We start from the raw sequence: 24,470 nt of genomic DNA on the forward strand, positions 1-24,470 counted from the left end.
GCAAATTGGGTGAATTTTGTGGAATCAAATAGAATGTTCTCCCGCGTATGCCAAATGGTCTAGTCCGCACAAACTTGGAATATTGATGCGCCCGAAGCCATCCAGACTTAGAGAAACGCAAATAGATTTTTAAACTCAGTTTTCGGGAACAAATGGAAGGAAAAGTGGAGAGTCTGGAGAAGAAGCTCGTGTATGAACTGGGATTTATTCGATCTCGATTCCCAGGCAGAAGTTCCAGGTCGTGTTTTATGCCACTGAAAAGGATTTTTCTGCGATTTTTCTTTGATCGCTCTGGAAAAATTAATTACGAAAAGAGAGTTCAGGGGATCTGAATGCGTTTTTTGGCGCTAATAGAGGACACATTTGTTTACCCAAGGAACTGTGGTTGAGTTGACAACAAGAGCAAACAGGAAAAGGCGAAAGAGAGGACAAAAGTGAGTGTTTTACAGCAAATAATTGAAAATGTTTTAACGCCAAACTAACTTTAATAGTTCGGACAAAACACGCCGAGAACATCAACCCATTCTCGCTTCGTTCGGGATTAATTTGATAACCACAGAAACTTTGTGGCCAGAAATAAGTGCTCAAGTTCCCGTTCTTAGTGACTACACACTTTCCAGCTCTTTGTAGTAAGGAACGACAGAAAATGTGGCCTTTTATGCATCGGCGTTCCAACCGGGCAAGAAAAATCGCCCACGAGGTCGCAGGTCCATTTCAATCCACGCGAGTCATGTATTCACCTCCAGCATCCGAAAATTGGCTGAATTTTAAAGGAGGGAACAAAACGCTTTCTGGGATGTAATAAATGGTCCTCTAAAGACACAGCTTGAATATTGATGTGGCCGCACAGGTCTATACATGCAGGGAATCCATGCTTAACATGTCTCATATAAATAGTTCAATTGGAAATCAAACGGGTTTCACTGGCACAGAAATCATTCTAAAAGAACCGAAAAATCGCCCCTTGAAACGCAAGAGATGGTAGTTAATGAAGGTTAATTAATGATAAAGATGAAAAAATCGTCAGGTTGTCAACATTAAAACGCGTCGGGACTACTTGTTTTCCCCAATTTACAAGATTGAAACTTGTTTGATTGAGCTTTGTTTTCTGCAATTTTCTCCCCTAATTATTATAGTCAAATGATAAGACGCCAAAAAGTCTGCAAAAACACCATCGAAAAACTTGGCAATTGCCGGTTTTTCTAAAAGGCCGGCTCTTAATTGGCGCTTCACTTCTACCAAAGGAATTTTGCGCCGAACGATCGAATGGTCCCAACCTGAAGGCAGCTCGATGTATTTACATTCGATTTCCCACAGAAAACGATCAGAGAAAACGTTTTTATAATCAAATTAAATGCCAAAGGAAAATATTATGGTTGGAAATTGCGCGCTTTCACAACTTGGGACTCGGTAAGCACAAGTTTAGGAAGCAGTAATTGATAGCAATCGCATCCATAAAGAGTATGACAATTTCCGGAGAAATTTGTTCTTTTGCCATTAATAATGGTATTTTCCCGATTTTTTTGTATAGGATTGGATTCAAACTTCGCTTTTGTGGCGTGCAAAAATTGTGAATGAATATGTGCGTTTAAACATTCAGCCGTTCGAAGGGCCATAAAATTAGGACCGGGATCCGAAACATGAGGGTGCGAGTTTTCCAACGGCGATTTTTCCACGCGATTTCGCATCCTGCTGAAAGCCTGCTGCTCTTTTGCAAGCCGTTATCAACCAATTCGTCTTGGCCGTTATCGGACCGAACATCACCGCCGAAAATCCCGAAATGCGAGCCAAACAAATACACGAAAGATAAGCAGGCAAAGTTTAAATTGTCCCGGTTTCAACGACCGAAATCGCGCTGTTCTGGCTATCTCGGTTTTGATCTTTAATTTTCACAATGGCTTAATTAAAAACAGCCGTTTCGTGCTTGGCCATCAGCAGCCGCAAGTAAAAAATTGGAACTCGAATCGGAAACGAACCTTTGAAAGTTTATCAAAAGAGATAGACTTTCGGGTTTTTAGGCCGTCGTTCGGTAGAATTTCCTGTTGACGTTTCGCAAGCACGAGTGGCTTGCATCTTCAGAAGTGGTTTGGGTTAGTTCTCATCAGAACTTCTCTCAGAACTTTCTTCTTCTCATCAGAGCCCGTTCAGTTCTGCGGAAGAACTGAACGGGCTCTGATGAGAAGAAGAAAGTTCTGAGAGAAGTTCTGATGAGAACTAACCCAAACCACTTCTGAAGATGCAAGCCACTCGTGCTTGCGAAACGTCAACAAGAAATTCTACCGAAAAACCGATTAGTTTCTTTGGGCTAAGCTGAAAGTCTGATTCAGGGGATTGTGTAGAATCCAAATAATATTATTTCTCTTTCAATTAATGGAAGAGGTATGGCGCAAGTGAATTAAGTAAGCATTTCAGACATTGGTGAAAATTTGCGAGAGAAATTAAAAGCGCCAGAGATTGAAGGAATCCAAGAGGCGAACAAAGAAACATTCCGATGCCAAGCAATTAGTGGAAAGGAAAGCATTGCAATCAAAATTGTTTGCTCAATTAAACGCTCGCTCAAACAGCAGCATTCCATGCTTCATATTTCAGCATTTTTGCCCCCTTTTGATTTGAGGGATAATAAGCAAAAAACACGCTGCCCCAGCAATGGAAATAATGGAAAAAATCGCTCTGGCTCCCTTCACTCATAATTGGCTTTGCCATTCAATGAGAAATGAACATCAGCTTTCATAAAATATCGAAACAAACATCAAAAACTAATAGACAATGGCTTGAATATTATGCTGCGAGCAGCCAGAGATTGGTTTTTCCATTACAGCGTTGGCGAGGTGAAGGCCGAACGCTCATTTCCATTGCTAGTTTTAACACTTTCTTACCAATTTCCAGATATTTCTGATGAACCGAATCGTACTCGTCCCAGAGGATGGAGCGGAACCTGTTCCGCTCTCTGGATGCAGCCAGAACAGAATCCTGCTTGTGATGTTCGTTGGGATTTCTGGAAAACAAAACAGCCCACTTTGAGTCTAAACGTCTACGTTCGGGCTTCTGGAAAATCCATCATGGAAATATGAAATATTATCCTGACCAATGATAAATTTTATCGGGCAAATGCAATTGAAACAGTTCACTTCCAGAAAAGAAATATGAGCCAGTCGGGCTATTTCAGAATGTACAGCCAAATAGATCGTTTATTCCAGGCTGACCTGCAGGTCGAACTACGGTGATCTCCAGACGGTTTCCAGAATGCTCGAGCACACTTTTGTGTGCCTTATTGCCCTTAAACGATAACGGTTTATTCGCAACTGAAAATACATGAATAAATAAAAGGAAAATTCAATTTTGCTGAAAACAACATAAACGAATTTTTTGGGTCTATTGAAATTTCCTATTAAACTGCGTTTTTTCACACTCTAAGCAGCGTATTTTCTCCATCGAGTGATAATATGGTTTGGGGATTTTTAGCTTTTTGTTGTCAAGTTTGTGAAAAACTAGGGTTTCAGCGGTCAATCGCCTCGCCTTGGCAACTGAAAACTCCCAAAAATTGCCCAAAAAAAGAGTTTTTCCTCACTTAAAGCGGCCGATTTTCTGTTTCCAGTGATGTTATAGACCGCATTCAGAAATTTTTGGTTTTCCCGTGCCGAATTTTTGAAACGCCATGTCAGTTGAATCGCCTTAGTAAATCTGATTCTTTTGGGAAAACGTGGCATTGATGATCCGCTTGATTTACCAGCGCAAACCAACTTGGCACCACTGCAGGGAGTATGAATACGAAGAAGGACAGCTTTAATTTACAATTGGGTCACAAATTTCCATATAATTTATGTGCAATTGAATATGCAATATCTAAATATTCTGGTATATGGAAAACTTGGGGACTACAAATCAATTACAAATAGAACCGATTCTTCTTAATCCCAAGCAAATTTTCTAGCATGACGTGGACACTCCCATCCATTAGAGTCACGCTAATCATGTTCATTCCAGTCGAGACTTTTTTAAGCAAAATCCTTCCAAACCGCCCGATGAAACTGATATGCAATTTGTTATTGCTGAAGAACCGTAAAACCCATAAGTCCAATTTATAACCGTCGGCCGAAGACAAATGATGGCTGGTCCGAGGACGGCGTCCAGCAGCGTCGGACGTTAAATTTTAAATAGTTAAGTGGCTCGGAAATTTGCTAAAAAATAGCTCGCCTAAATAATAATAACGTCGTTTTTCCCGTCGATGATTTATCGCTCAGCCTGGACACCACAAAGGGAATTGTTGGCGGCGTTTTCCACTGAAAAACCCAATGACAAATTGGTCAACGTACAAAGCATGAGTTGCTGTTATTGTTTGGTTCAAGTTTTGCTGGATTCAAACTGGGGCAGAAGGATGGAAGTTGCTAATTGCGCCAAGATAAAATAGTTACTTCCTACACCCTTCTCGCGTTAAAATGTCTTCTAGTGTAGCTAAAAAAATGCTTTAGGTATACCTGTTGGTTTATGTGCTTCAACTTTTTTTGGATGTATAAATCTATCGGCTTCGTCAACCCATGCTGTTAATTATGATTCAACCGCCAAACTCGCCACTAACAAGCGAAACTTCACAGAAACCCCTTAAGACAATATTATCAAAACAAGGCTAATAATATTCAAATTCATTCGCAGATAGCGCGGTAAAAAGGAAAGTTTAATCCCCTCAGAATAATAAAGAAGACAAAGTTAGCATAGTGGTTGCCTTATCGCTCTGCCAGAAGGAGATTTATTTCGACAGTGTAAAATAGCTCACACGAGGCATTTTAAATTCTCCGCCATTTCTTATGGTCGGCCGATTAACGGTAGTATCAACTACTGAAGCCCCGTAAAAAAATCAAGTTTCACTGCTCGAAGGAGCAGGGTTGATAACATATAGGAGGCAATAGAAAAGCTTGAAGGTGAAGAGTTTCTTGTCGACATCGACTTTCCAATTTTCCCAGTATAAGATGACCGAATTGAACGGACAGGAAGGCACGTAGTGGACAAACAAAGAAGAGCCAGGCCAAAGCAAACAGAGTGTCCTTCTTGAACGTGCGCTGCACATTATTTTACTGTTTGCCATTGGTGGCTTTATTGGAAACAAGAGGACACAATGGGAGAAACTGGGGAACGAAAATAGGACGCCGACGTTGACAATGCGGCACAGCGATTTTGTCTTGTGCAAATAATCGCCTTTTACTCTTTTTTCAAGTATAGGAGACAAAGGAGTCAACTTTCACCAGAGGAACATCGGCAACTGCCGGGAATCAACACGAAATTAATGAAATGTCTTGCGATAAAGCTGTTGGGTGATTGACGATTTTTTCGGGCTACTGTGAAAATCAACTCTTTTTGGACAGTTCTTTGCCCGAAACACGAGAATAACCGGAAAAAATTACGTTGAAAAGCAGCAAATAATATAATTCTTAACAGTCATCGCTTCGTCGCACTTTATGCATGAAGAGAACCTTCTGACTGCCAGGTGGACCAATGAAGGTTCAAGCGAAGAAACTTTTGAGTGGTAGGAGAAACAGACCAGCAGAAGGAGCTATCGACCCGACCATTTAAACACCAAAATGCATCAAAGTATCTAGAACTGGAAGAATCGACAAAAGTCTTGTAGAGTTCGACGGTTGCAAAGGTCTAAAGTGTCTTTGCATATGCATTTAACCCAAATAAGAATAGGACAAGATAAGTGTAGAAGAAAGGAAATAACGCTTTGGTGCCGACGCTTAACGACGGAGGACCTGAAGAATTCTTCCAGAATGAATGAGAGAAGGAAGAATCATTCCCTTAATCAAAATCATTCGATGGATTAATCAGAAAGCATCAACCTTCATTTGAAAAAAACTGTAAATATTTCCATAGAAAACACTTACCCGCTTCTGGCAAAATTGGCAATGAAAATGATGAAAGATTCCGACAGGGCGAGTTCAGCTCGGGTGTAGTTTCTCGGAAAGTGATTGAACCCATCAACCAAAGGAGCTCCAAACATGTAGGGCAGTTCTTCTCCATGGACGGTGCCCATTCTCTGAAATCAATCGAAAAATGTACTTAGAATCTTGGATTTTCAACACTCAACTATGAGGTTCGGGTGGAAAGCGGCTAAAATGCTTCCAGTAATTGTCCCTGTATGAGATTTCTCGGGACACAGTCAAGATCCGCCAATATTGATCCGGTCGTTATCTTAAGTCCTTGAGTTTCAAAGCGTCTATTAATCTTTCGTGACTTTATGTAAGGGAACATTTATCATATGGAAGACGTTTATTCGGTAAACTCGAATATATGTGTTTGTTCCGATACGACATAGTAAAAGCCCTGTCTTTAAACTGTGCACAAGGACTTCGTCAGTGAGCGAAGTATGAGAATTGATTGAATCTTGACGAGGATTTTAGCGGTTACCTCAAAAGAAAACTCAGTTTTAACAGGGAAAACTAAGAATTCGGGTCGATTTCCGAGTACTTTGCAGACCAAAATCTCTCAGTTTGCATCGCGAGATTTTCTTGCAAAACTAACAAAGGAAATAATTTACAAGGCATTTGAGACGGGATGTCTTTGCAATAAATTTCCCAGAATTTATTCAGAGTGTCACGTCTGTGATTGAGTTTCCCCTGTTAAACAGATGGACATTTTCGCCAGAAGTGATGTAGAGATCGCAACGTGCTCTTTAATAGTTCCTTCCTTTTAAACTTTACCGTCAAGTTCAAAAGCCCCTGCAAAATCAGCAAAGTTTGCGATCTTGTTGCAATTTTGTCACCATTTAGACCAAATCTTCCTCTTTATTAGGAAATTTAAAGTCGCACCTCGTACTGGTTTGTGAGTTACGAATTTTTGTTTAACTGCTCTTAAAGTTAAGTGGTTTTTTGACTTTCACCTCTAGGGACTTTTAAACCTTCTGAAAAATCAGTTGAGGTTCGGATTTTAGCTGAATTGGCTATTTTGGTGCCAAAATTTCAATTTTCGTCTCTGGCTGGTTTGGGAGTTATGAGTTTTTTCTTAACTGCACTTCCTCAGATAGCACAAAATATTACATACATATTTAGGAAATATTTATATGTTTGCTAAATATTTCAGATCAAAAGCAGATATTTCTTAAATATTATTTTTTAAATATTTGTTCCTAATATTTAATTAGCATGAAACAAATAAGTTATTAATAATTTTCTTATTACATAATACTTTTTGTACCTATATATAACAACCTTAGCACCCAAAAAGTTACTAATATATTATTTTTAATAAATGTGAACAATCTTTAGAACATATTATCTGAATTTTCATTGATCAATGAATAGCAAATATTTCAGACAAAAAGAAATATTTTTCAAATATTATTTAAATGTTATTTAGAAAATATTTGTTTCTAATATTTAATTAGCATAAAATAAATAAAATAATAATAGATTTTCTTAGTACGTAATACTTTTTGTGTTTATATATAACACCACTAACACGCAAAAAGATTACTAATATCTTATTTTAATAAGTGGGAACAAACTTTAGAACATAATATTTCAATTTTCATTGGTCACTGAATAGAAAATATTTCAGAGCAAAAGAAAATATTTTTTAAATATTATTTAAATGTTATTTCAAAAATATTTGTTTCTAATATTTAATTAACATGAAGCACATAAATTAAGAATACTTTTTCATAGTACCAAAACTTTTTGTATTTATATATAACACCATTAACACCCAAAACGAATTTGCATTGGTCAATTAACGGTAAATATTTCAAAGCAAAAAGAAAGATTTCTTTAATATTAGTTAAATGTTATTTATGAATAACCTTTAGAACTTGTGATCTGAGTTTTCATTGATCAGTGAATACAAAATATTTCAGAGCAAAAGAAAATATTTTTTAAATATTGTGTTATGTTATTTCAAAAATATTTGTTTCTAATATTCAATTAACATGAAGCACATAAATTAATAATAATTTTTCGTAGTACCAAAACTTTTCGTATTTATATATAACACCATTAACACCCAAAACGATATTAATATATTATTTTTAATAAGTGTGAACAAACTTTAGAGCATATTATCTCAATTTTCATTGGTCAATTAATGGTAAATATTTAATAGCAAAACGAATTATTTCTTAAATATTATAAAAAAGTATTGGTATTTATATTTAATGTATATCCACGGCATATAGCCATATACCATTTCTCAATGGTAAAAAATAAATTTTGCGTGCCCACAGCAGGAAGCAGCGTATGTAAAAGTTAATTATCTTTTACTGCTAAATCCTGCGACCATTATTAAATGCTGAAGATATGGTGTTTATTGAACCAACACCGCAGGGGCACGTACAAGCAAATTATTTATTAGTTCTAACTTGAATCAAGAGGTTCTTATAATTTCAGCCCCAAGTTCAAAAGCTTCAGAAAAATCATTAGAACTGGTGATTTTATAGAAATTGCCCAAAATTCAGACAAAACCTGCCTCTTAACGGTGCAAAAGTTTCAACTTTCTGCTCCCACTGGTTTGAAAGTTACAATTTTTTGCCAGGATTTCCTGAAATGTATGTTTCCAACTTGAAAAGCTCCTAGACTGAACGCTCGGATCCTAATGAGATTCTGTTCGTCTCTGAACAAAACCTTCCCTTTCCGTTTGATGGCATATAATAGTCCAAGCAACGAGCCATTGGGACAGTTTTTGACTGGACTTTACCTCGCAGCACCTTTTGTTGAGCAAAAAACGTGAAGCCTTGTTTGACGCGTTTTTTTTGGACATAAATATATTTTTAAACAAGGAAGAGTGTGTCTTGACAATTGTTTTCAATTTGTAACAGCTAAGGGGTACTTAAAATATACCTGCGGATAATCTCCCTCCTTGGTCTGATAGTCAAACACATAGAAAAAGGTCTTTGGCCCCTCATCGTCCTGCGCGGGCTGCGACGCTTTCGCACTCAACAAATCGCCGGTTTGCACCAAAGGCGCAACAAACTGCGCATCACTCAACGCGGCCACACACGCATCCCTCGTGTTGATCGGGTGCTGCACGGTACGTTCCCAATCCGTGTACTCATTCACCACCGTAAAGAAAATCTCACTTAGATGGTAGGTGTAGGCGTTCCGCACGTAAGTCCGGATGATCTTGTCTCTGCGTTCTCCCTCGAACCCCGCCTGGATGTCGTTGTTGGAGAACCTCCACAAAGCCTCGCTGGTCACCACGCCGAAGAGCAGATCGTATGGGTTGCTCCCTTTCGGCACCAAAGTGGCTTCGCTGCGCTTCATGTTGGCGTTCATCGAGCCCACAAAACTCTGCAGGTCTTGCGGCTTGAAGTAGGTTACGAGTTCTTTGGCAAAGTCCGCTTTGATCACCACACCTGCAAGTTGATGTTGAAGCGGAGGAGTTGAAGACGGTTCAGTCGGCTTACCGTCGACGCTCGGCCCAAAAGCGCTAAGATATGCAGGAGGAGTGACTTCGGCTTCTAGAAGCTCCTCCAGGGAGGTTTCGCGTAGGCAGTCGACGATCTGCTCGTGGTCTTTGCCCACGTCTTCCGGGATGGAGCAGTTCACTTCTCTTGCTAGTTTTACTGCATAGTTGACAGGATCCTCCACCTGAAATGCCACAGAAGTCTCAGCACACAAACTTGGTTCTTGATATTGTTTTAAACTGGATGGTTAATCTGAGGAAATTATTCACTCTGGGCCCTCCCCCTAACGTGTTGCTAAATAACTTAACTGCCAGTTTGCCCAACAAATTGAAAGCCTACAATAACCCCAAGTTAAATGAATTTCCTTTTGAATTATTTACAGGAACGGTCTTTGATGTGGATTTCCTTAGCTTTTGCCGGCAGAGCTTTGCGTATATCTTCCAATAAAATATTCAGGCTTTGAACCGGGATCGAGATTTTCGTAAACTGTCACGCTAAATGGTAATAAGCTGGGAGCCGATAGCTTTGATGACTTGACAAAATTGAGCGAGAAGTTATTAAAAGGGAACCTGTTCTTTGGAGTATCCACCATTTCCCCCCATGGGATGTTTCAAAGGAGTCCATTTTTCCATTAAATTGTGTTAAATTAGTGCCAAAAGCCCATGCTGGTCCCAATCAAGTGATTCATGCCCACGGCCCTACTAAGGCAGGTTTTAAAATTTAAACAAAGCGCCATCAGCTGCTGGCCAAACAGCATCCAATTCTCACTTTTATTTGCGGCAATTTCGCGCAACATTAATATTTCCCGTCGTAAAAAACATCGTCTTGCCAACGTTTTATTAGCTCTGTCGCTATAAAACCTCAACTATACGCCGTGTCGTCAAAAGATATGATTGAAAGCACTAGGCTTACTATAAATATCGAGGTTGGAGGAATCGTTGCTAAAGCATAGCCTGTGGAAGGGTATTAAAAGTATTGGGTATTCGGGCTTGGGATCAGTCGAGAGGAAAACAGGATTTTGCGATGGCGAAATAAAAAGCCTCTTTTAGCAGATACCGAGAAGATGGAAAATAATGGAACCTTACCAGCGCCCACGATGATAAAGCTGATCCAGACAGCAGCAGAGCGCGATGGAAGAGGCCAGGCATCACAGTGGGGGAGATCATCAGGAAATTGATGCAGGCTGCCCCTGATCCATGTCCTGCTAGGGTCACATTGTTGGGGTCTCCTCCGAATAGAGCAATGTTCTGCTGGACCCAGTGGAGCGCCGCTATCTGGTCCATAAGCCCGTAGTTGGCCACGCGGGCTTTCAAGTGAGGAGCTGGATTAGCGTTCAAAAAACCTGAAAGCAAATAGGCAGAATTTGAGGAAACCCATCAAAGTGTTTGCTTGAATTCAACTTAGAAGACAGTTCAAACTGAACACTGAGTCATGGACATGAAGGAAAGATCGAACTCCTCTTAAACGAGACGCTCTTAAAACCACATTTAGCAATAAAAAAAGATAGACCTTCGAGGCCATTCCTTGAAACGAATAGGTTTTTCGGGTTTTTGGGACGTCGTTCGGGAGAATTTCTTCTTGACGCTTCGCAAGCACGAGTGCCTTGCATCTTCAGAAGTGGTTTGGGTTAGTTCTCATCAGAACTTCTCTCAGAACTTTCTTCTTCTCATCAGAGCGCGTTCAGTTCTGCGGAAGAACTGCACGGGCTCTGATGAGAAGAAGAAAGTTCTGAGAGAAGTTCTGATGAGAACTAACCCAAACCACTTCTGAAGATGCAAGCCACTCGTGCTTGCGAAGCGTCAAGAAGAAATTCTACCGAACGACGGCCGAAAAACCCGAGAAACCCATTAGTTTCGCATTTATAAATGTTTTTTGGGCTGTGAAGGTCGAGTGAAGGCGGACTTTTCTGATGTTGAGGTCCAAGATTATCGGCTTCGCTTTGGTGGTCTTCCATCTGCTCCTTCTTGGTCTCCAGTTGGTGTTTTGTCCAAGTCATTGCTCCTGCTTGTGCTCCTGTTTCTTCTTCATCTTCATCTGATTTGAACTTGCAATTATTTATATCGGTGGGTGGGCGAATGGTTGGGCCATTGGCGCAACATTTGCATAAAATTCGATACGACTTACCTAATATTCCCAGTCTATAGTTTAATGTAATTACAACTAGATCGGCGTAGGACGCTAAAACGCTTCCATCGTAGGGATTGCCAGAGTTCCACTCGAACGATTCGCCATGTATGTAAACTATCACAGGATGACGAGCTTCGCCTGAAACTAAATGCTATCCATTAGCGTCCACTTCCATCAATTTGGGTATTTGAGGGATTAGGGGGGTTTGAGTCGCAAATCTTCGCCATCCAGTAAATTATCCACCGTCTTTTAACCGTGCATTTCGACAAAAGTTGGCAAAGGAAATAAATAAATCGCGCTCCATCCCAGCTGATGGCACCAAAAATAAACGTTGCACGCTCGTTACCCACCGAATAAATTCATGTTTGTTCGCCCGAGAATAGAAGTGAGTCTTGTTGAAACTCTTAAACAAGAGTAACGTTTCATTTTGACGATTCAGTTGGCTTTGAGCTTTTTGAGCGGCACCTCCGAACTGGAAAACTTCGAATTTATATGGAAATTTCAAATCAATCGTCCGACCGACCGGTTGCTCTTCCATTTCCGGGTCGGCGTTCGCCCGGCTTCCGGTTCACAGCGGATTTCAATAGTGGAGATTAAAATGGAAAGAAATGGACGGGTTTTTCCACCGCTATTTCGGCCTGTTTGCTGATGGATAATGGCCCAATGCCGAATACCTCGACAAGTTTTTAAATGGAAAAGTGAAACTAATCGTTCATGCGGAAGGTTTTTTTGCTTGGTGGGCCAGTAGGTTTGGAGGGACTGTGCAAGGCCGTACAATCAATCAATCATGGATGGAATAAATTTTTAGAAAATGAGCAAACATTCGATAAAAATCGTATTCAACCAAAACAAGTTCGAAGTGAAGTGAGAGATTCTGGAGTCTCAACCAACCAAACAACCGGGAAGTTGGAAGGTGGCTTTCAGAGCACCTCAACTGTTGAGCTCAATTATTCCTCAAGTGTTAAGAAGCTGTTAAACCACATTTGCTGCATAAAGAATTTGAACTCTGGCAAGAAACCTATAATTTCCGTGCCTTCATCTGCATTTAAATGTCTATAGTAGAAAATGTCCAAGACTTTGTGGTCGCAGAATCAGATAACGATCGAACTGGTAAACCCCGAGTTGAAAATAATGAAAGAGTAAAATAAAAGGTGAATCCATTGAAAACTTCCAGACGAATTTCCTTAATTGAAGAGTGAAGGCGTTCTGGACAATCAAGCAGGAAGGCTGCCATAAATTAAGATGGAAACTAGCTGGTGTCATCACCATCGAGCTGACGATATCGCCGTAATGGTCGATCCAGAAACTATGATCCAGAATTTATGAAGCAAACGTTGCATTCCTCGTAATGGGCTTATTTGCCAATTGAACTGTATCTAACTTCGGGTATCTTACTGACAGAAACTATTAATTACGCAAGTTGGAAAGCGGCATGGCGCCAGATGAATTAATTTTACTGCCTGGAAGTGGGAGCTGTAGGTTCGGCCTCATTCAGCCCTTTACGGTGAATCTACCTTATTATCACTTCCAATAAAGGGCGAGTGGTAATTAGTGTCTTCCCGATTTATTTCGTATTAAGTCGGCATCGATTCCCCTTTTCCTGAACTCCCTACAGTGCAATTTGCCAAACTTTTCCACGTTTGCTCACTTTTTTTGAATAATTGTGTACCTAACTTTAAAAACGTTTTTGCTTCCACATTTGCCTAATTTTAATACTTGCTTTGATGAAAAGGAAAATACTGTTTAAGGTTTGGTGGACAGCCGCAAAAAACTTCTTTACTCGTTCACATATTTTCTAGTTTTCCCCTCTGTTTGCGCCCGCTGCTGATTTTGGCCTCATACATTCTCTTTTTGCATGCTTGAAGTATGTTTTTAATTTTGTGTTCGCCTGCAAGAATTTCCCTTTAGCTTCCGTCGGCTGTTAAAATTTCTTGATTATTATTTGCTGTTATCGTGGCGTTTTCATCTGATTTTCAAGTCTCGCTCTAACTAATGCAGAGCGCTCTGTAAGCTAATTTTGATTTTAATTTAGACTTGCTTTCAGCTGTTGCCCTTCATTTTTGTTTGCTCACGTTGTTTCCAATATTTTCCCGTTCTGTATTAGAATCAAGTCAGTTTTTCGGTAGTTTTAAAATTGCTGCGCTGTTTTTCAATATTTCATAAGATTCCATTAAGCCGAATGTCAATAAGCGAACTCACCATGAGTGTGCACACACATACAGCGAATGTAGTGAACAAAAAAGGAATAATCAGCATTCATTTAGTCGCCCTAATGATCTGGAAGCAAATCCCTCATATTGGAATCCAGTTTTGTATGATTTCGCGTTTTTTGCTTTTACTGAACACGCATAATTCTCCCCTTTCAGTTCCCCATTTGCTGCAAACTCTCAGATTAAGCTAGTCATTAAACCTGCGTTTTAGAAGCAACATTTTTAGATGTTGAAATTTAAAAAAGTTGACAAATTTATTATTCAGCAGAATCAGGAAAAAAAGCTGTGCCGAATTGAAAGGAAACATCACAGCGCCGAAATTCGGCAATGAATATTCACCGCGTTATAAAACTTCATTTACCTTCCCGGAAGGTTTTCAATTAGTATGCAAAATTTAATTATCAGAAGCAGATCGCCCTTTTCCCTATCGTTATCCTCTTCGTTATTTTTTTCAACAGAACTTAATGGATACTTAAAATGCCGAAAGGGCCCTGAAAGAAGAAGGACGCTGTCTTGGTACTCTCAGCATCAATTATGTTAATTTTAAGAAAACATCTCTTGATTATAACCGAGGGTTAAAGTTCGGAATTGATCACTGTCTTAAAATTGTCCACGTGGCCAAAAGCTTTGAGACATTTGACTCTTCCCGGTGCAGAAACTTTGCAAAACCGGATTTTCAGTTCGATCCTGGCCCGTTTTTGTCATTCGGTGCAATTTCAGGTAAACGCGCAGAGGCAAATAATTGAATTATAAAATCCATTAATCCCAAACAAACGCATTAGAACCGCGACAAAATGTTGCTAGCTGTATTTGACTAGTTTTGAGTAAGCTGGCAATTCAATTTTGATTAATTTATACGCATAAATTGAAATTAATCGCCATTTAAACCAGGAACACGCGTTTGAAAGGAAAAATATTCTGTAAAACAGTAACTAACACTGAGTGTCTCCATGAACCCAAACCTTAAAGAATTTATCAAAAGAGATCTAACTAAAACTAATCGGTTTTTAGCCCGTCGTTCGGTAGAATCGAGTGGCTTGCATCTTCAGAAGTGGTTTGGGTTCGTTCTCATCAGAACTGCTCTCAGAACTTTCTTCTTCTCATCAGAGCCCGTTCAGTTCTGCGGAAGAACTGAACGGGCTCTGATGAGAAGAAGAAAGTTCTGAGAGAAGTTCTGATGAGAACTAACCCAAACCACTTCTGAAGATGCAAGCCACTCGTGCTTGCGAAACGTCAAGAAGAAATTCTAAATTCCCGAAAACCCCATCAGCTTCTTAAAGGATGTATTTGAAGGAGTGGATCCAAAGCTCATTTGCGCCACTTCTAAAGGCTCTAACTCCCATCTGGACACCCAGTATGAAAAAATCAACTACATAGAGTTGAACGTGGATGTTAAAAAGTTATTTACAAAGTCCAGATGCTTGAAATGTAACTTGCTCTAAAAGCAAATAGCAAACGTGGGCGGATATAACATGCCATTTCCCATAACTCAGCTGAAATTGTCCTGAGGAAGGAAAATCGTCCACATTTGGAATAGCCAACAATGTTTAACTGTCCGCTGAACTGCTGCACTTCGTTCATTGAACGACACTTCATTATAACGGAAAATTCCCCAGAGTAATAACTCATATGGACAATTTATTCCATTCGATCTCCGAAACTCAATCAAAACATGCAATTGGACGCGAATGAAATGCAAGTGCTGGATAATCAAAATGTTATTAGCGGCTTCAGGTTTGCCTATAGCAAAATAAAATTAATTGGATTCGAATTAGCTAATTGAGGCTTAAATAAATAATGGATGAATTTGCGTTTGATTGGGTTAAGTTGCTGCATCTCGAGTCTCTGATGTTTAAGTTTTTATGTGGAAATTGTTGAAGAAGACTCAAGAATGTTTGCTCCTTTGAAGTTGACTGAAAGCTTGCGACGTTAAGTTCTAAAAGACGTAGCTTAATTCTTTTATTGCCAATACCGAAAAGTTGATAACTCCTGAAAAAGAAGCAAACACCAATGCTTTTTGCTCAAACATGTAGGTTGACTTTCAAATAGTTCCGCAACTCCTACCTGCCCTAGCCAGTGTTTGCGGGCAAGTTTAATCAGGTCAACCTAGCCATTATTAACCTTGTCCTGTTTTGCCCTAGCTTTCCCCCCGATTTATAATTCTCGGGCTTCAAAAGCGACGTATTTACCGCGGCTTAAGCTAATTTACTCAGCATAGTTTTCCTCTTCTGAACCGCGACGGTTTCAACATGAAATGTGCGAAAAACTATGATATTTTTGCTTGCAATCTAAACCTGAACCGGCGCTTTGAAATCGTCCAAATTGTCGCTCGGATTTACTATTGTCCCAATCGGAATGTTTCCGCAGTTCACTGACCATCCAAAACATATTGATTAAATCCGTGTTGAAAATTGCATCTGCATTCGATTTATTGCCAGTTTGTTTGTACTGCTTTATCGGCTGAAAATATAAAATTGAAAATTCCATAGTTCATTGAGTCATCCACTGTTTTTTATGTAGAACTTGCACAATTTATAAACGCGATTTTTACCCCTTTTTCTCTGTAAATAATCGGGAGTAATAGATTGTTTTATGCAATTCTGTGTAAGCGCATAGACGGAAATTTTGGCTTTATTGGCGATCGATGGAGCTTTTGAACCCTCCACCAACTGTGAAGAAGTTTTTGGGTTTTCTTGATTTGTGAGCAAAATTTTATAATGTTGGAAGGAAAACAACATTTTTCTTGAAATCTCCTCGACTTTCTTCTGAAGTTTGGCTTCATAGCTGAACATACAACTGCAGGTTTTTAGGTTATAACTGCTTAAATGAGTCCGTTCACCACATATGTACAAAAACCTATTTAAAACCAGGTAGGTAAACAAATCTCGAGTACTTAATTAAGGTAATTTTACCTCAAGTTACGTGCAATTCCTTAGATTTCAGCCTTTAACGGGCAAGCAATCAAACGCGACAGACGCAACGTTCGCACAAAGTCGAAAATATAACGTTTCCCTGATGTATTCAGTTGCTCGTTAATCCAACTTCCAGAAACTCGCTGCAGTTTCCATACATTTTTTGCGCGTTTTTTTGAAATTAATTCAATTTCCCATCCGGGCAGCAAAGCAGTATCAAACGGCCTAAGCTAATGGCGCGTTTACAATAATATTAGGGTTTAATTAATTCGGCCGGTCGTGTTTATGAGCGAGCAGCCGAAATTAAGTCGGGTCAAATATCGGAAACAAAGAGCCTTTATTCAAGATTTAAATCTGCAGGGAAAATAAAGTAATCCAGACCCTCGGACGGCCAGGAAAACCACGGAAACTAAAAGGGAACGTTCCGGGCATTTAACCGGGCCAGTTCCGGTGTTGTTCCGGACGCATTGTGCGCAGATAAAAGTATTTAAAACAAATCCAGTTCCGCCCGTTTGTTCCTTAAGCGGACGAGTCCGTCATTGTAAACAGCAATTAGCGATTTCATTAGTGAGTGGCTTTTCGGCCTACTGAAAACCAGCTCAAACATGTTTGCTACGAAATCAGTCCTGCGGCCTACGGTAGATACAGAAAATGTTGCCTCCTATAAATGAAGTGTGTTTTGCACAGTGCTTTGGAGTGTTAACTCAATCGATTTAGAGCCTCTTTGGGGCTCACCACTTCATAAACTTCATAAACACGCTACTTCAGCAGACACCAACTGCTTCTGTGTGCTGGATGTTCGAAATATACATTCTTGTTTCCTTACCTAAAATGTTTTCCTGGAATGGTTGGAAGAGTAGAAAAATATTCCACATTCCATGGCTCCCTGGAGCGCGAACACGGAAAGGTGGAAGATAAACAATTAGCCATTAATTTCCTAGCAAAACATTTCGGGCTAAGCAGAGGAACAGACAACTCGGGATGCTAATTATGGACTTCCTAATTATGATGACTAAAGTTTTTCATTAACAGAACAACTTGTTTTGTTTTAATTTATAAACGTAATTACTTAATCCGGACGCTGATTAAATAGCTGGAGTTTATTATCCTTCGCGAGATAAAAGACGTAGCCTTTTTTCATTAATCCCCATGCCCCCTTTCGAAGGCGAATCTTAATTATATCAGTGCCCCTTTCTTTGTCTCGTCCTCAAAAACATTCGGACGGTGTTGGAAAAACGCTGCTCGCACTATTTTCACCTTTCCCTTCGGTAGCGACCAAACACGTGAAATTAGATGAAATTTCACACAATAAATACCGATCAGAAGTTCATTTATTTTCCATCGTCACCCATTTGAGGGTCCACAAATCTTGCTCTGCACTCTGGCGATTGATAAATTGCCGGTGCTTAAAAATCCTAGATTTCTCGCACGAATGCTCCTTGATGGAAAACGAAGCCGCTAACAATCCTTTTTGTATTTGGATTCGATCTGTTATTGCACAAGGAAAATGGGCCCTCTTTAGCCCTCGGTATTTGTCATTTGATCCTTATGGATCTAAAGTCCATTAAAAAATGAAATTTGTGTAGTCGCTTCGATTTCAGGAAGCTTCCCGCAGACCTTTTGCTGGATGATTTATCGCATCACTTCCATTTCGGTTTACTTAACTGATGGAAGAACGAAACTGGAAATGTATTTTTGCTATTCCCGACCAAAAATTGAGAAAATTTCGCGCAGGGCTGAAGCAAAAAGCTGTAAAACAGGCAGGCCAAGGGCCAAGCCAAGTAAATCTCACTCGAGCCGCAAAAACCGTGACTGTACTTATATCCAGACCCATAAATCTCTCTTAATGATTCTTTGTATCTGCGAATTCACCTTTTCGCAGTCTTTGCCGCCTCTCTTTGATTTCGAGTATATCTTTAAACGGGCGCGTTCCGTTAGTTTTCGAGCGGAAAAATAGACGAAGCGAACGCATAAATCACCGGGGTTGTCCGCCCCTGGAAAACATCACCACTAATTTGTGATGCTTTTATCTGCACGCTACGGAAAGTGCTAATGTTTTATCCGGCGCAAGGCGTCGCTCAGCGCCACCAACAAGCACCGTCGCTGCACAAAAAGACGAACGATGACTGTTCTTCGGCTCGATAAATTTTCTTGCGCGCGATGGTCAAAGCATCGACTGAACCTTCTTTTCAACAGCAAAACTTTCATATTTCTTCGGAATGAGTGATCAAACCATTGAAAATGATGACATGAAATCGATCGGACATTATTTTCCAGATCCTGCAGAACTTTAACCGATGCTTATTCCAATTCCCCGGGCCAAAGATGGTCATCAGGAGTAAACCCTGGGGGCATCGAGGCAAAGCAGGACAAACAGCAGTTTTCCATAAGAATAAGATGCCATAAAAAGACTTCTGCAACTGATTTAGATTAACATTGTTGTTTCAAAGACACTGTTCGGCCTGTTAAAGCCCAGCAATAATAGAGCAACCGTGCCATATCTTTGACATTTTTTGCGCCCCTTTCGTCCCGACATGCCCGTAATAAATTATCCCTTCGGGCATTTACCGCACAATTCTTTCCGCGAGCGGCAAAAAGACCATAAGGACGAGCGGCGAAAAAATGGGTCTATCAATTTCCCGAACAAACGTAGTGTCGCGTCTGTGAGATTCTTTATAATAAAAATCTATTAACACGTTTTCTAGACGCGGTCGCTAGAGTTAAAAGCGACAATAAAGTAGCACAGCGCCCGTTAGGAAGATGTTTCAAGTTTATAGCCATGTCTAGAGTATTTATGGCAGGTTCTGGACTAGAACAGAACTGTGAACGCACGAAGTAACACCTAATAAAAAGCTGGGCATTTTTTGCCGAAAACTTCCAAAAAATCTCGTTGATCTCCATTGCAAAGTTTCGTATGAGTATTCGAAATATTTCCATCATCTTAAGCAAGTAAACGCTGAAATAAATTGTGGATTCCAAGTGGCGAAAGTCAACATCGCACTTGCCTTATCTCCTGCAAATCTCCCAGTTTTTGTTCCGTCTGTTCATCAACTAAAGTGAATTTTCAAAATATTTGCGATGCTTTTGTTGGTCCTCGATACTGATTGTGTTTCCTTGTTCAGTTTTTCTGCAAATTTCCCCAGTTGATGTTCATTTTCTATACTGATGATACATTACAGATCGCTCGATCAGCCGAGTAAATTTGGGGACTGCACATGTTTAGTCGCCTAGTTGAAGACCTTCCGTCTATTATGATCACGAGCCGGTTCACCTAAACGAAAACGACAATTGATCGACGGATTCTCGTAAAGCGACAAATGATGAATATCCGATATTCAATTTTCCTGATATATCAATCAGGTCGCTGGCTGCAAAAAATACGCAACGGTTTGTTACATCTGGTGCCACCCAAACACACAATTTGGCCACTTTTTGCAGATGAAATCGTTCACAGGTTAACCATGTTTCAGCCCTATGAATCGCAGTTTTTTCCTTAAAATCTCTTTGAATGCCCCCAATTTTTTGAGCGCCTAAATTTTACAACTTCTGATTGAAACAAACCATATTTGGGGAACCTGAAAAATGAGACAAATGTTCTTCCACTGTTGTCCAACTTTTCCCTAGGGAAGAGTTTTAAATTGCTGATGGTTTACTTGCCACTTGCGATCTAGAATTTGCAAAAACCGAACAGGAGGGAATCGCAAGGGTTTAAGTCTGGCCCCATTGGTGACCATTATTCGGAAAAGTTTTTACAAATTTAAAACTCCATGATTTTGAAGCCACTTATTCAGCGGCTCGTGTTGACCGGTCTAGTAAAGCAAGTAGCTTTTTTAATATTTATGGAAAGCCAGCAGCGAGACTGTTTGTTGAAAAATGTTCATGTTGCTGCAGTTAAAAAGCATTGAGAAGTGAATTCTAGTAAGGAAGTTTCCGGCATGTAAAGCACTTGCATTCATAATTTGTTGAGACAGATTTACAGAATTTATAAGTTCGCTTTTGCAAGATCTGAACATTGGGACAAAAAATCAATAAAAAAAAGAGAATTTCGCATGGCAATAGAATATCTGCTGTTTTGAAGAATTTATAGAGCTTCTGTTGTCAATCTATGAGAAAACGCCTGTAGGACCCCAACATGCTCATGCCGTTCTGAGTAAATAAAAATTCAGAAACGCTTTTCAAAGTTGTTGAACTTCACGAGGAAAACCGGAATGTTTTCAACTTGTTAAGCAGCGGTTTTGCGTTCAGTTAACGATTCTTTAATGCCCTCCATTTGTGTCGGCCAACTGATGCACTAAATGTGCTCAAATGAGGGTCAACAAATCAGAGGAATGAACCACGAAAATCAGGCAGTATGGAATCCGGCGAATAATTGGTCAAAAGGGCCACAACAGCTCTTTTGATGCTTTAATCAAAGCCGTTTCAGGTAAAATTACAGAATATTCAAACGTTTATTTGGATTATACGCATTTGCTGGGACAACCTGTAAAGCCAAGCAAGATTCCCAGCAGGTTTGCGCTTTTAATCTTCTCCAACGTTTATGAAAGCACACATTTTGGGCCCGTTCTCGCATAAAAATCGATAAAACAAACTCTTTTTCAATTGGGCCAACCAATAGTTCATTTAACAGAGAAAATTTGACTGTCAACACTACAAAGAACACACACATGTTCTGCCGCAAATAACGAGAAGGTTTTTTTGAAATATCACTACGAAGCCCCATTGGCCCGAGGGAACGCTTTGCAACAGAATTTCCCAGTGCAAATATCGGGACGCATTAAAGGCCACTACAATCGACAGGTAACTAATCAAATTAGCGGTTTTTAGAGGCACACAAGTGCTGGCAATAAGCCTGTTTGATCGTATGCAGATGTTTGCTCTAAAGCGACTGTATTTCATGATTTATGTTCAATATTGCCAATTTTTCACTTCAGTACAGTCCAAAGTTAAAACTCGTGCCCTCAAGAGTCGACTTTTGCTTGCAAGACGCCTTTGGAACCAAGAACTTTCACCGAAAATTGGCTCAAGAAAGAGAGAATTTTCAATCCGAAGCCCCAATCAGTGTTTGCGTTATTTCCGTTATTAATAACACACAAAAACCCTGTTCAAACACGCCCTAGACAATCCCTATTAATAATAATGAAAACTGGTAAAATGTTCGTAAAAAAATTGCCAAATTGACTTCCATTGGCCGAAAGCACACGCTCGACCGAGCAGTTTTGCAATAGAAGTAAAACTAGTAAAATCCGAAATGAAACTTAACGACTCGAAAAATTCCTCTGGCTCTGGGCAATTCAATAATTATTCGGATATTGCGCGAACGAAAGCTGGCTAATGAGATTTTTCGGGCTCCACTTAAATTAGCTGCAGTTATTCAACCGTCGAGTTTGTCTATCGTGCGATTTCCCAGCAAAAAATAATAAAAATGCTCCTAAGCACAAGTTGAGTTTGGAAAGGTTTCAGAGCACAGGATCTTAAAACTCGTTTTATTTTCGATACATTTGGCACGTGGATCTTTGGGACTTTTCATCAATTACCTCCACTACTTATCGGTAAATAAGTTGCTTGTTGTCGGTGCAAACAAAACCGATAATGAAGAGTTTAATGAAGAAAAGAGCGTCGATTTGATAGACTCGAATGTTTATGGAGGTGAGTCTTGGGGCCCACGAGAAAAGTGCGYTTTATGTTCGACGTTGATTTACAATGGAAGKTTTGAAGAGCATAATGAAAAAACTCCCCTCAATGAMTGGAGTTTTGATTCAAAAACCCTCAACTATTTACGATTTTACAGAAAATAGTCTCTGTTCAATTGCAAATCTCTTAAAGCACGCTGCTGCAACCTGTTAACTGGCCGATCGGAATATAGGGGCGAAAAGGCAATATTTGCGGGGCAACGCCATGCAACTGATTTGCATAATCGATTTTCGTTAAAATTTCATGGTTTGATTTGAATTATTCGACCGAACACTATTATTTCGCCAAGTTCAATGTGGCGCTTAATCTAATTGCTGCCGATTTACATAAATTGGCTTAGGGCGAACCCCAGCCGACATTAATTCGCCCAAATTTAAAACAGCGCCATCCACATGGTGTAAAAGCCAACGCAAACCAGAACTTTTATTGAAGATTCCAACTTTTTGATACTGACTATTGTAAAACGCGCAAAGCTTAAATACCTCTTCCATTCACTTGTTTATTTCCGAAGAATTGGCTTATTTATTTCCACTGTCTTGAACTTGGCGCACAAATAAAAGACAATCAACGAAGTGAAATGAAATTCTGGAATAAATCTGTATTCGGAACTGACTTAAGTGGCTCAAAGTAATTCGCGAATGGCGTGTTTCATGCAATAAGTAGATGAAATAATTCAATTTCGAACCAGAAAGAGTCTCCTCGGCTTGAATAATGAACGGAAACTTTCAAAAGGAAACCCCGGATGGACTTTGCAATATTTCTGCTCTCAGTTTCTTTCAGAAATTTTTTTTCAGAATTTCAAAAATTGAGCTTCGCTCGAAACACAGCAATTTTGAATCTTACTTGAAATTCCAAATTGTAATCGGTTGTTTTGCAGGAGTGTTTTGATGACTCGAAAAATTCCCATGCGAAAATTATATTGCCTCAAACCGCCGGAGCATGGCTTAGATTCAAGAGCAGCTTATCATAAAGGACTTTGCATACTCGAAAATTGGCTCCTAACAAGATTCCCAGCTAAATCACTTTAGCCCATAAGCTGCTTAGTACAAACGGATGGCGATTAAGCACGCTTTCAAAGTTGCTCAACAGTTGCTCACTAAACAACAAGGATTGCGACCAATTTGGTGCGTACACAATATTTCTTATGAAAACCAAAAATAAGTCGAAAATAACACTAAAACTGCCTGGTCGCCCAAAGTTTATCCACAAGATTAACCACTCTTCAGGGAAAATTGTCGTCAATTTTTAATAATGTTGTAGGCTTGGGTGTTTTTTTGAACAACTCGCGTGATTTTAACGAATGATTTGGTCAAATTGCTCAAAATAAACGAATTAAACCGGTCTCAATTAGTGGCCAAAATTGATAATTATTTACGGCTCCTGGTACGCGGTTGCTTTTTAAATAATTTTCCCGTTTGTTCACGGCATTTCGCAGTTAATTTTGCTTTCAATAATTCAAGCATTAATTGGCCAAATAAACGGAAGCGTGCGTTTTGTCATTATAATTGCATCGGATCAAATCTAAACCCGCCACGCTGCAGTTTCAATTGTAATTTGAGCTGAACAGGTGTGCCAATAATAAGCATAAATTCGATTTTTATTCCCATTAATTACAATTAAATTGGGTGGAGATTCGCAATCATTTGCAAATTGCCAATTAGTTGAAACCACTTAATGATCAAGTGCGAGTTCAATTCGGGCGTGAAGGAGAGCCTCAGCCCCCATTAGCACTATTCCGGTCGTGCAGTCACGCCAGTGTCTTCAGCAAAGCATAAGTCTTAGTGTCAACGAGAAATGCACCAATAAATTTCAAATACTGCTGGAACATTTCGCGGTTTTCTTGCTTTATTGTGGCTTTCAACTATAGTAAGCCGTTTTGGAATGGGAGTTTTGCCTCGAAGTTTACAGAGCTCCAGGCCTTGCCGAAACATGATCAGTTCTATCAAAAGAGATAGACTTTCGAGGCCATTCCTTCAAACTAATGGGTTTTTCAGGTTTTTAGGCCGCCGTTCGATAGAATTTCTTGTTGACGTTCTTCGGCAGAACTGAACGGGCTCTGATGAGAAGAAGAAAGTTCTGAGAGAAGTTCTGATGAGAACTAACCCAAACCACTTCTGAAGATGCAAGCCACTCGTGCTTGCG

General features: G+C 39.7%; 1 protein-coding gene across 1 annotated transcript in view; it reads right to left on the bottom strand.

The window, feature by feature from the left end:
- LOC109537600 (neuroligin-4, X-linked) overlaps positions 1-24,470 on the bottom strand; it is a 171,766-nt gene that overhangs the window by 9,982 nt on the left and 137,314 nt on the right. The window contains exons 4-9 of the mRNA XM_019904407.2: positions 11,513-11,659; positions 10,474-10,730; positions 9,389-9,572; positions 8,823-9,337; positions 5,877-6,028; positions 2,877-2,995 (exon numbers count right to left, since the gene is read on the bottom strand). Coding sequence (XP_019759966.2) covers positions 2,877-2,995; positions 5,877-6,028; positions 8,823-9,337; positions 9,389-9,572; positions 10,474-10,730; positions 11,513-11,659 — 1,374 coding nt within the window. The remainder of the gene's footprint in view (positions 1-2,876; positions 2,996-5,876; positions 6,029-8,822; positions 9,338-9,388; positions 9,573-10,473; positions 10,731-11,512; positions 11,660-24,470) is intronic.

Source organism: Dendroctonus ponderosae, unplaced genomic scaffold, assembly GCF_020466585.1.
Source record: "Dendroctonus ponderosae isolate FM_Combo_2020 unplaced genomic scaffold, Dpon_F_20191213v2 Dpon_F_20191213_11, whole genome shotgun sequence".
Classification (NCBI taxonomy): Eukaryota; Metazoa; Arthropoda; class Insecta; order Coleoptera; family Curculionidae; genus Dendroctonus; species Dendroctonus ponderosae.